Source organism: Zeugodacus cucurbitae, chromosome 6 (genome assembly GCF_028554725.1).
Source record: "Zeugodacus cucurbitae isolate PBARC_wt_2022May chromosome 6, idZeuCucr1.2, whole genome shotgun sequence".
NCBI classification, from domain to species: domain Eukaryota; kingdom Metazoa; phylum Arthropoda; class Insecta; order Diptera; family Tephritidae; genus Zeugodacus; species Zeugodacus cucurbitae.
Window position 1 is genome coordinate 9,126,497 of NC_071671.1, and position 13,564 is coordinate 9,140,060.

Below are 13,564 nucleotides of genomic sequence, written 5' to 3' on the forward strand. Positions count from 1 at the left end.
CTAAGTTCGGGTGTAACCGAACATTTTATACTCTCGCAATTTATTTATTTAACTTTATTTATATTATATAATACACAATTTGACCCACATATTCGTCATATATATTGTATAAAGTCCATTGAAAGTTGGAAACCATAATATTAGGTTAGAAGCACTGAGGTCCTCATGTTCGATTAATGGGTCCTTGAAAACCTATGGTCCGATTTCGACGATTTTTAGAATGGGGCTGCAACACTATAAAGGTAGTATTTGTGCAAAGTTCTGCATCGATATCTTCACTAGTGCTTACTTTATATATTGTAAAGTAAACGATTCAGATCGTCTTCAAAGTTCTGGTATATAGGAAGTAGGCGTGGTTGTGAAGCGATTTGGCCTATTTTCACAACATATCATTGGGATGTAAGGAAACTATTACAAACCAAGTTTCATTGAAATCGCTCGAGTAGTTCCTGAATTATGGTTTTTGACCCATAAGTGGGCGACGCCACGCCCATTTTCCATTTTGTAAAAAAATCTGAGCACAGCTTCCATATGTCATTTCTTATGTGAAATTTAGTGTTTCTGGCGTTTTTTCGTTACTGAGTTAACTCACTTTTAGTAATTTTCAACCTAAACTTTGTATGGGAGGTGGGCGTGGTTATTATCCGATTTCTTTCATTTTTGAACTGTATTAAGAAGTAGCTAAAAAAAACGAATGCAGAAAGCTTGGTTTATATAGCTCTATTGGTTTCCGAGATATGTACACTAAACCTATTTGGGGGCGGGGCCCCCAAACCCTATATATAACCATATATCTAACTCGTTTAGTTTTGGGTGTTACAAACAACCGTTATGTGAACAAAACTATAATACTCCCAAGCAACTTTGTTGCGAGAGTATAAATATGAAACTGGGTTTCCTTCAAATTTGTTAATATTAGTTTCAAATTAGTTTAATATGTTTTTTGAATGGCTATGGTTATTTAAATTGAATCCATATCGCTGCGGCATGGAGGAAACTAAGTTTTGGCAGTTTAAAACCGGAAATGCGTTCCAGAATTCTGAAAAATTGCCAAAGCTCATCCTTATTCATTGAAAACTTTTCTCTCATTTTATTCCACAAAGTTTTCTGTGGAATTTAAATCCGGGGATTGCGGTGGGGACTCCACCATAGTAAAATTGTTGACCCCAAACCGCTCGTTTGTACACTTAGCCGTGAGTTTTGGATGGTTGTCTTAATGAATTATCCGTCTAAGTGCCATATTATCTTGAGAATACTATCTCATACATTTTTGGCGTATCACAACATAATTGGTTGCCTTTATAGTGCCCTGTAAGCTATGGCATGGCCCTAGACCGTTGTATGAAAATGATCCCCAAACCATAATTTTTCCGCCACCATATTTAGCGGTCTTTATCGTGTACTTAGAGTATTAAACTAAATTTTTCTGCTTTCTTATGCGATGAATACCTAGTCCAGAACTAAATAACCTTACATTTCTTTTGTCAGATTAGGAAATGTCTAAGCACATGTCCTTCAGCGAAGATTAGTGTTTGTTTTTTCTTTTTTGGCAACATAGGCATATTTCTTGGCCATAGGGGCTTGAGATCTTCATTTGTAAGCACCATGCGAATAGATGATGGGTCAACATCACTATTAAAATTATATTTAATTTTTTTTTAAGAAATAAATAAATTATTCTTATCACAGCGAAATATATTTTTCTGACAGATAATGATATTTTGAGCTTTAGGAACCTCTGTGATGGCTTATTCGACTATTGTTTTGGATTATTAAATTAAATTTCCTACTTTTCTGTACAAATTTCAATGTTTGACAATTTTTTTTAAAATGTTCTCGAGTTTTCGGATATCACGTCTGACCCTTACCAATATTTATTCAAAAAATAAAAGAATCATGTTCTAATTGATTGATATTGAAACTACACGTATTATTCTTACGTTATCTTTGAAAATAAACACGTTTTACTAAAAATACTTTCGTTATTATATTGAAACGATAGACTGTCCTTATTAAAACGCACACTCGTATTTTGGCCTTGTTGAACAAAAAATGGCTGCTTACGAAATGTGTGCGAAAACTTTACAATTTTCTTATGGAATTTGTATTGTATTGAAGTTTACTTTTCATTCATTGCTGTTCTTATTATTTTTCACATAACTGTATGTACAGGCATATTCATACATATGTGTATGTAAATTCAATATGCACATACATATATACTTAGTTTTGTTTTGCTTGCTGTGCTTACCAACGCGTGTCGAGGCGTCCAGTCACAGCTCTAGGCTTGGTTTGCTGCAGAGGGTAGAGGCGTGCTAAAGAAGTCAGAGAGACAACACTGATTATGTACATATGTACATATATGTATGACGTGTGTATGCCTGGCTTATGGCTTTTCTACTGTAGCAAACAGTTTTCAGCTTGTTTTTGCTTTTTTGAATTCTAACTGTTGTCTATACTACCAGTTAGCCGTACTCGTACACATTTGTAGGCTCTTCATTACTTGCATTTTGCCAGCGGTCATGGCTTTCACGCGCGCACACCAGGTTGGTGTGGTGTTGCTGAGTCGCATTTGTGGTCGTGGTAAGTGATTTGTGGTCAGAAAGCCGTACAAAACAAACATGCCAATAAACCATACAAATATGTACTATAACAACAACAACAATAAACATGATAACCGCCTATGAGTTACTTTTATGGCAGCGGACTCAGCAGACGGTTGGCAGCATGTTTATACGCACCTACATGTTTATACGCACCTACAATTATACACCACCGCTGTACATACAGACAACCGTGTGTGAAGGTGTGCATAGCTTTGCGCAGCGTTGAAACGCCACTTCTTTGCCTAACTTGACCGCCGAGCCCATCTTCGCACAGTCAATTCATTCACTGGGATTCGCATGTAACAGCATTTCGCTCCAATGTGTTTAAGGGGAACCGGATTCGAGTGTGATTACACTTGCCAGCTATGTGTACTAGTATGTGCCTGGTAAGATAGTTAATCATTGGCTCACTGCAAGTGCATATGCGCCGGCTGTCGTGTCACTCAGCCGTCAATCAGTCGCGTATCGCGGTCAAGTGCTGCAATTCTAAATATTGGCAATTGCAATTGCAACCAGTTATTCGTTACAAATAAGCCGTAAACGCGAATACAACTTTCCAAAGTTAGAAAAAAGAGACACACACTTCGTTAACCATAAATAGATTCCGCTGGTGAATTCCGAAGTTCTTTGCTAATTATTTTAGCCGGATAAAGCCGCCAAAGTCTGGTTTACATTTGTAGTTTTCCCTTCTAATTGACATTTAAGGTGTCATTCATTCAATTAAATCCGTCCAGAATGGCTGCAAGACATTCTTTTACCGTTTGTTTAAATATATTATTTTTTCTCAGCCTTGATAAGGAAGCTAGTTCTACCAAAAATCCAATTTATTTTTAAGTTCTTCTAATCAGTATATGGTTTTTTAAAGACTAATAGGGAATGCCGAGCTATTCAAATACGGCGGCGAAGAGCTGATAAGGTGCTTGCATCAGCTTCTTTGCAGAATATGGTCGGAAGAAAGCATGCCTGACGATTGGAATCTCAGTGTACTCTGCCCAATACACAAAAAGGGAGACCCCACAATTTGCGCCAATTACCGTGGGATAAGCCTCCTCAACATCGCGTATAAGGTTCTGTCGAGCGTATTGTGTGAAAGACTAAAGCCCACCGTCAACAAACTGATTGGACCTTATCAGTGTGGCTTTAGACCTGGAAAATCAACAACGGACCAGATATTCACCATGCGCCAAATTTTGGAGAAGACCCGTGAAAATAGGATCGACACACACCATCTCTTTGTCGACTTTAAAGCTGCTTTCGACAGCACGAAAAGGAGCTGCCTTTATGCCGCGATGTCTGAATTTGGTATCCCCGCAAAACTAATACGGCTGTGTAAGCTGGCGTTGAGCAACACCAAAAGCTCCGTCAGGATCGGGAAGGACCTCTCCGAGCCGTTCGATACCAGACGAGGTTTCAGACAAGGTGACTCACTCTCGTGTGATTTCTTTAACCTGATGCTGGAGAAAATAATACGAGCTGCAGAGCTAAACAGAGAAGGTACAATCTTCTATAAGAGTGTACAGCTACTGGCGTACGCCGATGATATCGATATCATTGGAAACAACACCCGTGCCGTTAGTTCTGCTTTCTCCAGACTGGATAAGGAAGCGAAACGTATGGGTCTGGTGGTGAACGAGGACAAGACGAAATATCTCCTGTCGTCAAACAAACAGTCAGCGCATTCGCGTCTTGGCTCCCACGTCACTGTTGACAGTCATAACTTTGAAGTTGTAGATAATTTCGTCTACCTGGGAACCAGCATTAACAGCAATAACAATGTCAGCCTGGAAATCCAACGCAGAATCACTCTTGCCAACAGGTGCTACTATGGACTAAGTAGGCAATTGAAAAGTAAAGTCCTCTCTCGACGAACAAAAACCAAACTCTACAAGTCTCTCATCATTCCCGTCCTACTTTACGGTGCAGAAGCGTGGACGATGTCAACATCCGATGAGACGGTACTAGGAGTTTTCGAGAGAAAGGTTTTGCGGAAGATTTATGGTCCCTTAAGAATTGGCAACGGCGAATACCGCAGACGATGGAACGATGAGCTGTATGTGTTATTCGACGACATAGACATAGTCCAGCGAATAAAAAAACAGCGGCTACGCTGGCTAGGACATGTTGTTCGAATGTATGAAGGTGCTCCAGCTCTGAAAGTATTCGATGCAGTACCCGCTGGTGGAAGCAGAGGAAGAGGGAGACCTCCACTCCGATGGAAGGACCAGGTGGAGAGGGACCTGGCTTCGCTTGGAATAACCAATTGGCGCCAAACTGCCAGAAGGAGAGATGCGTGGCGCGCTGTTTTGGACTCGGCTATAACCGCGTAAGCGGTGTCTACGCCAGTCAAGAAGAAGAAGAAGAATAGGGAATGCTTAAAACATTTAAAGATAAATAAGAGTCAATTAAGAAATCATTCGAATTCATTTTAAATTGCGTAGGAACCGTTATTCGATTATAGCAGAATCAAAAGTAGAGCGCCATTCTTCTATTCTACTCGCAATTCGGCGCAAATTGCAAATCCCAAGTGAAATCTGGTCGCTCTCCACTTGAATCGGAGTGGAAGTCTTCCTCTTCCTCTGCTTCCACCAGCACGTACTGCATAGAATACTTTCAAATCTGGAGCACTTTCATCCATTCGATCAACATGACCTACTAGCCAGGGCAGACGTTGTCTTTTTATTCGCTGAACTATATCTTTGTCGTCGTATAACTCATACTGCTGATCGTTCCATCGTCTGTGGTATTCACCGTTGCCACAGGACAATAAATCTTCTGCAAAACCTTTCTCTCAAAAACTCCTATTGTACACGTCTTATCGGACATCGTCATCGTCCCCCCTCCTGCACCATAAATCAGGACGGGCATAATGAGCGACTTGTAGAGTTTGGTTTTGGTTCGTCAAGAGAGGAATTTACTTTGCCTGCTCAGTCCAAAGTATCACCTGGTGATAAGAGTAATTCTGCTTGGATTTCAAGGCTGACATTGTTGTTGTTGTTGCAGGTTCCAAGGTATACGAAATTATCTACGACTTCAAAGTTCTGACTGTCAACAATGACGTGAGAGCCAAGTATCGAATGCGCTGACTGTTTGTTTGATGAATGGAGATATTTCCGAATGGGTATACCGACTTTTTAATTTACGGGGTTCCCCCTGATGTATACCAGTTTTAGCATAAAATTGTACCATGCTATTGATGTCGAGGCAAGGTGTTCCTTATCTAATCTCGAGTGCACGGTCAGTGAATTCAAGGCCAGTATCAATGCACTGCGAACGGCGTAGATTTAGTGGATATTGGATCTACTGCTACTTTCTAAGTAGTCATTACTGATTCTAAAATGCTGCAGTATAATGAGAGTCTGAAACTCGATAAAAAGCTGTTTCATCAAACTTCGCCCGATGCTAAGATCCATTCATGAAAAAACTCAAAAAGTATTTCTAGATGGACGGTTATAATTTTAAATCATTAGATCATCAAACGCGAGTTAAAAAGACAAAACTCATTTTAAAATTAAAGGTTAGGTTAGGATAGGAGAAAAACAGGTAACGGAATGGATCCCACTTGGATAGCTAAAAGTGCCAGTCCGTTGTGATGCCAGAAGACATCTATATGGGTCGCAAAGCAGACTCGTACGTATCGTATCGAGTTCCAGTGATTCAGTACTAGAACACAAGTGGACAACGGCGACCCGTCGTGTTCTCAGCATGGTGAAACATGACGAGGGGTGTCGATTCTTGCGAGCTCATCTACTCTGCAGTTCCCAGCGATTTCGCTGTGACCCGGAAGCCACATGGGTCTGATAATGACTTGACGCTAACGCGAATGACCTAAGACAGTCCTTAACTAGCTTGAGCAGACATTCAGCGAGCTCAGGGCCAAAATTGTCGCTCTACTTTCGAAGTGGATGCTCATCCCCCTGTAGTATGCTACACTTCGGAGCAGTCCATATACCGTTACATCTGCTTGAAAGAGAATGGAGAGAAATAATTCCGATTTAGCTGTTAACTTCAATCCGTAAATCCGTTCAAATTAAGTCAATATATTTTCCTATATCATCAAATCATGAATTTACTATAATTCCTTATGTGGAGGAACGCCATAACTTATTGAAAGAATTTTAAAATAAAATTTTTTATTTGTTTTTCGGTGAGGCTTTCAAAGTATTTCACACATTTGCTGAAACATTAATTTTAAGAGAAAATCTGCAAAGGCCCCTTGAATCACGTCACAGCACCACACCCGGCATCTAAGTATGTATGTAAATCCTCTATTCGCTTTATTGCTAAGCATAAAAATAAAATGTATTCGTTAGCACCTCGCTCCAATGAGGCGCCTGGCAATCAAATCAAAATCCAAAGCAAGTGTGTCATGTGCAACAGCAACTTGGCCTGCACACACACAAACACACACACATGAAAATATTTGTGTGTGAGTGTGTTGCAGCAGCGAGCATGTGTCACTTGTTGATGTTGCAGCCTCCGTTGCAGCAATGAAGTGTCCTACTTCGAACGCAGCCGGTGTAAATGACATTGTTTATTTTGTTGCTTGTTTTTGTTGTATATTTGTATACGCGTAGAAGTGTATTTGTGTGCGTTTCGTTGACTGCTGACTATTGGCGATTTGTTTATATAAAACTACGGCGTTGCGTTGCTTGTAATTTGTGTTTGTTGTCATTGTGCCTGCCATTGTAGTCGGCTGCATGCAACATGGTGCAAAGAATAACTAACAAAACAAAATAACAATTTACACTTGCACAGCTGATTTAGAGGCTCCCATGCTGTTGGACGCCACAGAAATGCTGTTGTGATAAATGGATTTGGCTCGTGCGTCGATTTTAACGATGTCAGGAATACCTACAAAAGAAATAGAAAGTCGGCTAATGTCGATTGCAGTTACTTCGCTGGGTTCGCCTAAGATGTGCATATCAAGTTGTTTTAACATAAGTCTGGCGAATGCTGGACATTGAAGGAATAAGTCGGATAATGTCGATTCCATTCACTTCGCAGGGTTCGCTGAAGATGTGACTACCGAGGTCTTTAACCTAAGTCTGGCGTATGCTGGACATTGAAGGAAGAAGTGCTTGGATGATTCCTGTTCGCGTTCCCCAAGCAGCTTTGGCAACTAACATCTGGCTTGATCACTAATCTCAACGCATGTCTATTAGACAAGGTACAGTATTGTGGCGGAATGAGCCATCCTAAGCGACAGCAGCTGGAAGGACTGTTTTCGATCAATCGCGGGCCAGAAAGACCTCACTACTGCACAGCTGCTGGTTGTTGTCCAGCGTTTGGCGAACTAATTCAAAGTTAGTGTGTCCAACGACCTGGCGCGAGTGGACCATGGACTACACTCCGACGTCAATGCTGATAGGGTACCTTCTTGCAAGCTGGTCCGTCTTGCAGTTTCCAGCATTTCCGCGGTCTCTGGGTACCTTTGTGACACCCAGATACTCCTGACGGATCGCTAAGAACCTTATGATTCGACAAAGCGCTTGGACTCTATTATAAAGTTCTGAAGTCCGCTAATGTCGATATCAGTTACTTCGCTGGGTTCGCCGAAGATGTGCATACGAAGTTGTTTTAACCAAAGTCTGGCGAATGATGGACATTGAAAGAGGAAGTGCTTGGAAGATTCGGCTCTTCGCCTTCCTCCATGCAGCGTCTGAAACTTGTTACGAGGGGGTTTTCGGGATCGCTGATTACGAATTCTGAGGTGAAAAATGCCACTTCTTCTACTATCAAAAACATGAGTCCAATGGTGCAGGTTTCAGTCCCGGCTCCCTTCACTACTATTTTCTATGAAAACATGTATAATATATATGTGTGTACGTGCTTGAATAGTAATGGAGGGCATGCAAACAAATAACGGTTGTTTCTTAGATAATCACTCTTCAATTGGCTCCTTCCTTGGGAGCTCAAAAACAAATCAAAGTTTACACACTTCAGCGCCGCTACAAATAACACACATAAAGAATCTTTCGACGAAGAGGAAAAAAGGACAACAATAATTAAGTGGAGCACTTGCAAAAATAAAGGAATGGTGGCAGCAAACTCCAACAATAACGGCAGACGCTTCTAGTGAACTAAGCACTGTAGCTTTGATTGGCACGTCTTACTAACTGTTGTCTTGTCTAAGTGTGTTTGCATTAAGAAATGAGCTCTAGCTCTTCAAGCACCATTGGTCGTAGCTTGCGAGAGTGTGTGTATGTGTGTGTGCACTAATTGGCGTAACTTTCAAACGGCCGGCGAACGAACGCCTATCACCGATTTGTGATCAAAGTTAAATGACTTAAATGCCGTCTCAAGCTATTCATTGAACCGCTTTGAAGTGAAAATTGATAGCCACCCAACGGGGCCGCAACGAGTTCGATCGTCAATGAGTTTACTTTTCTTTCGGCTGCACTGCCGTCAAAAGTTAGTGCGCCAAGTTAAGGAGCAAGTGAAGATGTTTGGGGGAGATGTGTTGGTAATTGCAGATACTACGCGAGCATGAATGGGTTTCCTGTATACAAACATACATACATGGCACTTGTGAGTTCCGTGTGACCATACAACTTTGTGGATCGCCATTCCAATTGGTCAGCAGCGCAGCTCGCGGTGCATGCCTTCCTTCCATACTCTCGAGTCTGTCAAATAGTTTGCACTGAGTTCTTTGGAACTGGTTTATGCATCTTCAATTACAAACTTTAAGAACTTTGTCGATGACTTCCTGCTAGCTTTTGGTCAGCGCTGTGAATATTCGGTATATGGCTGTGTAATAAGCCAGCGAATGTTGCGAATTTAAAGACGAGTGCTTGTGCCACGAACTATATGTATGAATGTGTGGTTGTGGCGACGAGCGCGTAAGTGGAACGGAACTGATTTATCAGCTTTTACCAAGTGCATTTGCATTTCAATATACTTTATTTATATGCAAATACTTCAAATGAATATATATAGTCTTGTAAATCCAATTATAATTTGCATTTTTCGCACTTCTCACGCTCTGCTGTTCATGGGTCAGATAAAGTCAGAATATTAAGCAAAAATTAAAACATAATTTTCAATCCCAATTATTTACTTCAATTGTGAACCTTCTATAAAAACGTTCAGTACTCATTAATCTTCCGATTTTTTTGATTCCTAAAAAGTGTGTTAAAATTATTAATTGTATGAAGTTGATATATCCAATCTTGGTTATGGATCTTGTCTTCGTAACAAACGTATTTGAGGGACGACACTACCGAATTTTTCCTCTTGGCTGAATTTGTATTGAAATGTCGTCTATTAAAAAGACAATCTATTTATAAATTAGGTATGTATATAGTACCGGCCGACTTGTCTGGGTACTCGATTACCGCGGAAATTCTGAAAACTGCCTAGCGGAATAGCTTGCAAGAGAGGGTACCCTAGCAGCATTGACGTCGGAGTGGATAGTCCGTGGTTCACTCGCGCCAGAGCGTTGGACACACTGACTTCGAGGGAGTTCGCCATCGCTGGACAACAACGGGTCTGTGGTGTATCGAAAACGGTTCTTCTAGCTGCTGTTGCTTAGAAAGGCTCATCTCGCTGCAATCGTTGGTGTACTTACTGGTCATTGTCCAATAGGCACACATGCGGTGAGGTTAGGGATCAAGCCAGATGCTAGTTTTCAAACCTGTTTGCAGGAAGGCGAAGAGGAATCATCCAAGCACTTCTTTCTTCAATCTCCAGCATTCGTTGGATTTAGGTTAATACTCCTCGGTAGGTTTATCTTCAGCGAACCCACCGCAATGACTGGAATCGACATTAACCGACTTAAGAACTTTATAATAGAGTACAAATGCTTTGTCGAAGCATGAACTTCTCCACTCCACAATGTCCAGCATTTGCCAGTCTTATGTTAAACGCATCGGTAGGCACCTAATGAAGTGACTGGAATCGACATTAGCCGTCTAAAGAACTTTATAATAGAGTCCAAGCGCTTTGTCGAATAATAACGCTGTTGACGATCCGTCAGGACTATCTGGGTGTCACAAAGTCATTCCTCATATCTCTATTTTGAATGAATATCTTTAAACGGGAACTATGATCTACTTATGTTTATCAGATAGAAAATATCCAATTTACTTGGAGGATGGCAAATCGAACGTGCGAGTGGCTTGCATTGTAATAAAATACAAATGTATTATTCCTCTTTCAGAAGTTTTTCACATACTATCTTTTATTAACCCTAGAACCATAACGTCATTCTATACTACGTTAAGACCAACTATGCGTAAATTTTACGCAGAAATGAGAATCCGCCTAATATAACCCGATTTTGAGCCATTTTGCAGTCTAAATTGATAATTCTTATCAAACAATTTATTTTTAAAATAAAGTATAAGATTTTAAAAGAAAATTCAGTTCATTTTATTAAAGAAAAGAGAAGGAATAGATTAAATTTCATTAACACAGTTTTTACAAACTTTAATTTGATGTTCACCACAAATTGCTGATGATTTGCATACAGAGCAATATGTTGTAGTAAATCGTCTTTTTGTGTAGTGGCAAAATGTGCAGTATTTCCTTTTCGCCTTTTGCGGAGAAGCTTTTTGACTAACTATTGAACCTATTGGGTTGTTAGTTTTTATTATTTCATTTATTTTTTCTTTTAATTTTGTAGGCAACCGTGCATTTAGCAATCGTTCCTTTTGCCACGGTTGTGTGAGTTCTTCATGAAGTTTAAGTACAAACTTTGACCTACTCATAGGCTTAAGACCGTTTCGTGTTACATTGTGACTATATAAAACATAGGCATTAACTGAAGCAATATTTAACATATTGTAAAAGAAACAAAGTGGCCACCGTTTCGTCTTTCTGTTGCAGCAAATATTTTGAGTCATCTGATCAAAAGTGTCAACTGCGCCTTTGGTCGAATTATATGTGAGTATAATTTCAGGTTTTTTTGTGGTTGGGTCTAGCGCTCCATTAATATGCATCGTCGAAAGTAATAGTACATTCCTATTTTGTTTTGGCTGGAATGACACTAAAGTCATATTCTCATTGTAAACGAATCGGGATGAGCCACACTGCCGTGACTTAGTGTCAAGTAATTCCGGTGGTATTTCAGCTTTATTTTTACGTAGTGTGCCAACAATTGTCATACTGTAGGGATTACTTAACAGTTTTGTTGCCAAAGGGATGCTCGTAAACCAGTTGTCCATTGTTATATTCCGGTTACTTCCATGCAAAGGTTTCGTCAGTCCTTCAACAAAGTAATTGGCTAGTTGTTTTCCTTGAGTATTAGTAGACTTTCCGAGATACGGCTCTGCGTTAATAACGTATTTTGTAGCGACATCGCAGACCATTACAATTTTTATTCCGAATTTATTTGGTTTGTTCGGAATATACATCCTAAATGGGCATCTACCTCGAAAACCAACAAGTTGCTCATCGATGGTTACATAGGAACCAGGCTTAAAATTCTTTGTACAACTATCAACAAAAATATCCCAAATTTCAGAAATTGGCGCAAATGAAGACTTTTTCTTCCGCTCTTCTCTTTTAGTCATATCGTCGAAACGAAGTGAGTTTAGAAGAAACTCGAATCTATGTCTACTTATTGTCGCTCTATATCGATCGCCCGAATAAGAAGTGTCAAACAAGATATCAGTTGATAGATGGTTGCTCTTCAAAACAGCAGACAAATACAGCAAACCCAACAAGGCTTTCAATTCCATAAGACTTGTATTTGAAACCGTGGCATTTCTTGATTGATATTTATTTCTTAGTTGAGAAATTTTGGCATTTGTATGGTATAAAACAATATTCAATATCTCGTCACTAATAAACAGTTTAAATGCATCGCTTGGTTCCATGGCTTCATTGGCGTTACCCGATGGTCCTGTAAATATTTAGTGTAGATGTACGAAAGTGTACTTCTCTCATTATTATTTTATTACCTGGCCGAATGTATATAATATTTCGTGCTGCGCATTTACCGTATTCACGTTTTATTGGAAAATTATTCCAAATGTGACCGTTTTTGCCCAAAATTTGACTATTTTCCCCAATTTCCGCAAGTTGGTTATCCAACTCTTGTTCCAAATTTGGCAATGTTAAAGTTTTACGTTTTATTTTTGTCTGCTTATTCCCCTCCAATGCTGTTGCTGTTTTTCTTTTTTCAGACCAGACAACTTCTAGTTCTTTTTCTACCTCTGCTTCATCAATTGGATCAGGAAAATAGCTCATATCGGCCAAACTATCATCGCTATCGAAATCTTCATTTTCCTCTTCTCCATCTCCACTGATATCACTAAAATCTTCATCATGCAGAATAACCTCTATATCGTCATCATCAAATTTTTGTTTTGAAAAACACGGTTTTCCAGCTGCCATTTCGTCAGTGAAAACAAGCCTACATAAAATTTGCACAACAGTTGTATACTTTTATTACGAATAATTATTCCACTTATTACCAACAATGCGTAAATTTTACGTATTCGATTTTTTCGCTTTTTACCAACAATGCGTAAATTTTACGCATAGACTTGTGCTGCACTTGCTCTCAAACCTTCAAATGACCACATTTGCTGGGTTTTCTCATTCCTGCATATATAAAACTAATTGCTACAAGCACTGCCGGCGCTGGGTACCGTTACGTCATGGCACACTTGTGCAAACACAATTTGAAAATTGTATATGCGTAAAATTTACGCATATTATGGTTCTAGGGTTAAACTCAACTATATACTTTTTTTTACATCCGTTCTCTCCTTACTTTGTACATATTTCTAAGTAAAAAATTTAAATATATGTAAATGTATTTAAATACTTTTTGCAAAGACCAATGGAAACATATTTACAACTCATTTATGTGTTACAAAAAATTTAGATACATAAATGTGAATACATACTTTCATATATAGATATGTACTATATATTTCTCTGGGTGTGCAAGATATGATGTCGAATGCGTGCGAATACAACAGCGTTATTTATTACGTGCGCTAACTTCA

The 13,564-nt window shown here is 39.5% G+C and overlaps 2 protein-coding genes across 9 annotated transcripts in view; one reads left to right on the plus strand and one right to left on the minus strand.

Moving 5' to 3' along the window:
• The window catches only part of LOC105210995 (protein 4.1 homolog), an 83,064-nt gene that overhangs the window by 15,618 nt on the left and 53,882 nt on the right, over window positions 1-13,564 (plus strand). The window lies entirely within an intron of this gene.
• Window positions 10,790-13,283, minus strand: LOC128922681 (piggyBac transposable element-derived protein 4-like). The gene is made up of 2 exons (XM_054233981.1): window positions 12,509-13,283; window positions 10,790-12,450 (listed from the first exon to the last, which is right to left on the minus strand). The coding sequence occupies exons 1-2, from the start codon at window positions 12,942-12,944 to the stop codon at window positions 11,003-11,005; spliced, it is 1,884 nt and encodes a 627-aa protein (XP_054089956.1). The 5' UTR covers window positions 12,945-13,283; the 3' UTR covers window positions 10,790-11,002.